The sequence below is a fragment of the Dasypus novemcinctus genome, chromosome 27, assembly GCF_030445035.2.
Source record: "Dasypus novemcinctus isolate mDasNov1 chromosome 27, mDasNov1.1.hap2, whole genome shotgun sequence".
Lineage (NCBI taxonomy): Eukaryota > Metazoa > Chordata > Mammalia > Cingulata > Dasypodidae > Dasypus > Dasypus novemcinctus.
This window is the reverse complement of record NC_080699.1, coordinates 31820513-31822327: the sequence shown is the minus strand read 5'-3', so window position 1 is coordinate 31822327 and position 1815 is coordinate 31820513. Positions and strand designations below refer to the sequence as shown.

Genomic DNA, 1815 nt, shown 5'->3' with positions numbered 1-1815 from the left:
GAAGGGAGGGCTCATGTGAATAAAGATATTATGAGATAATAAGAGGATTCTGTCTTGGTCTATCTTCCTTCTCTCTTTTCTCAGTTTTCCAACTGTCATGTTTTCTCCTGGCAGGACTTGTCTTCACACTGTATGGTAACTTGTAGTTGCTCTTTACTATTAATAGCTTTAAACACTTAAATAAGGGGAATTTGGTATCAACTGTAATGGCAAACACTGTTGGACTAGACTCAGACATTCCCTTTGCATAGCTTGCTCATGTGGGAGGAGATATTATGGGAAGAATTGAGTCATAAGCCTTTTCTCTTGTCCCTACAGGTCCCCATAGCAGAATGGATCCTGGAAATGGCTCTCTTGTGACTGAATTCATACTAGTGGGATTAACAGACCACCCAGATCTTCAGTTCCCTCTGTTCTTCCTTTTCCTGGCAATGTATATTATCACCATGCTTGGAAATTTGGGCTTGATAACTCTAATTGCGCTGAATTCCCACCTTCACACCCCCATGTACTTTTTCCTCTTTAACTTGTCTTTCATAGACCTCTGTTATTCTTCTAACGTTACACCCAAAATGCTGATGAACTTCTTATCAAAGAAGAATATTATCTCCTACCAGGGTTGCATGACCCAGTTCTACTTCTTCTGCTTTTTTTCCATCTCTGAGTGCTACATGCTGACATCCATGGCCTATGATCGCTATGTGGCCATCTGTAATCCACTCTTGTATAACGTTGTCATGTCCCCTAAAGTATGTTTAAATCTTATTTTGGGTCCATATTTGATGGCATTTTTTGGTGCTATGGCCTATTACGGATGCATGCTGAGATTGATCTTCTGTGAGGCCAACACCATCAACCATTATTTCTGTGACATCCTCCCTGTGCTCGAGCTCTCCTGCACAAGCACCTATGTCAATGAGCTGGTATTGTTCACTGTAGCAAGCATCAATATCTGTGTGCCCAGTCTCACTATCTTTATCTCTTATGGTTTCATTCTCTGCAGCATTCTCCACATGAATTCCATGGAGGGCAGGTCCAAAGCCTTCCGTACTTGCAGTTCCCACATAGCTGATGTTTCACTGTTCTTTGGGTCATGTTCATTTATGTATCTCCAGCCATCTTCTGGCAGGTCTATGAATAAGGGGAAAATCTCATCTGTCTTTTACACTATTGTGGTTCCCATGATGAATCCTTTAGTCTACAGTTTTAGAAATAAAGATGTTAAACTTGCTATGAGCAAAACCCTGATTATGAGAAAGTTTTGATCATAAATAGCATCTCCTGTACAGGTAGTTTCAGGCAAAGTAGGTTTGCTGTGTTAGTTAGAATATATTTGATTGCAATTTTCTTATCCTATTTCTTAATATCATGCTAAAGGAAATTTAACGTGACTCTCACAAATTTTTTCCACTTTCTTTACAGTAAACTTAAACTTACTTTTCTTCACCATTTGCATGCCTTTTTCTCTTCCATGTTTCCTGTTTGAGAATAAAATTAAAGAAGGAATTTATTATACCTTTTTCATTATCAGTTTCAATTTTTTTTCTCCTGGAATATTATGAATCATTCTTCAGTGATTGATTAATGTAACACTAATGCAGCATTTTGTCCTTGAGGGGGGGGGGTCTGTTCTTGTACACCTGTTGTAATGTGCAATTTAAAGCATGAATCAAATAATATTACTCCATTCCTGTGTTTCCATCTTCCACTAAGCAGGGTATGTCTCCATCTAATGCCAGTGATTCAGATAGAAATTTCCATAAGTACTGTTAAGAATCAATCACATTCACTTATTAATACTATGCACTTGGTGGT

General features: G+C 38.3%; 1 protein-coding gene across 1 annotated transcript; it reads left to right on the top strand.

Moving 5' to 3' along the window:
• Positions 1-332: 332 nt before the first annotated feature.
• On the top strand, positions 333-1265 carry LOC101422854 (olfactory receptor 8B3-like). The gene has a single exon (XM_004475965.2). It carries the CDS (start codon positions 333-335, stop codon positions 1263-1265), a length of 933 nt encoding a protein of 310 aa, XP_004476022.2.
• Positions 1266-1815: the final 550 nt, after the last annotated feature.

Bases quoted from the DNA above. Each gene is read 5' to 3' on its own strand.
- LOC101422854 (XM_004475965.2), top strand. From the start codon at position 333: ATGGATCCTGGAAATGGCTCTCTTGTGACTGAATTCATACTAGTGGGA.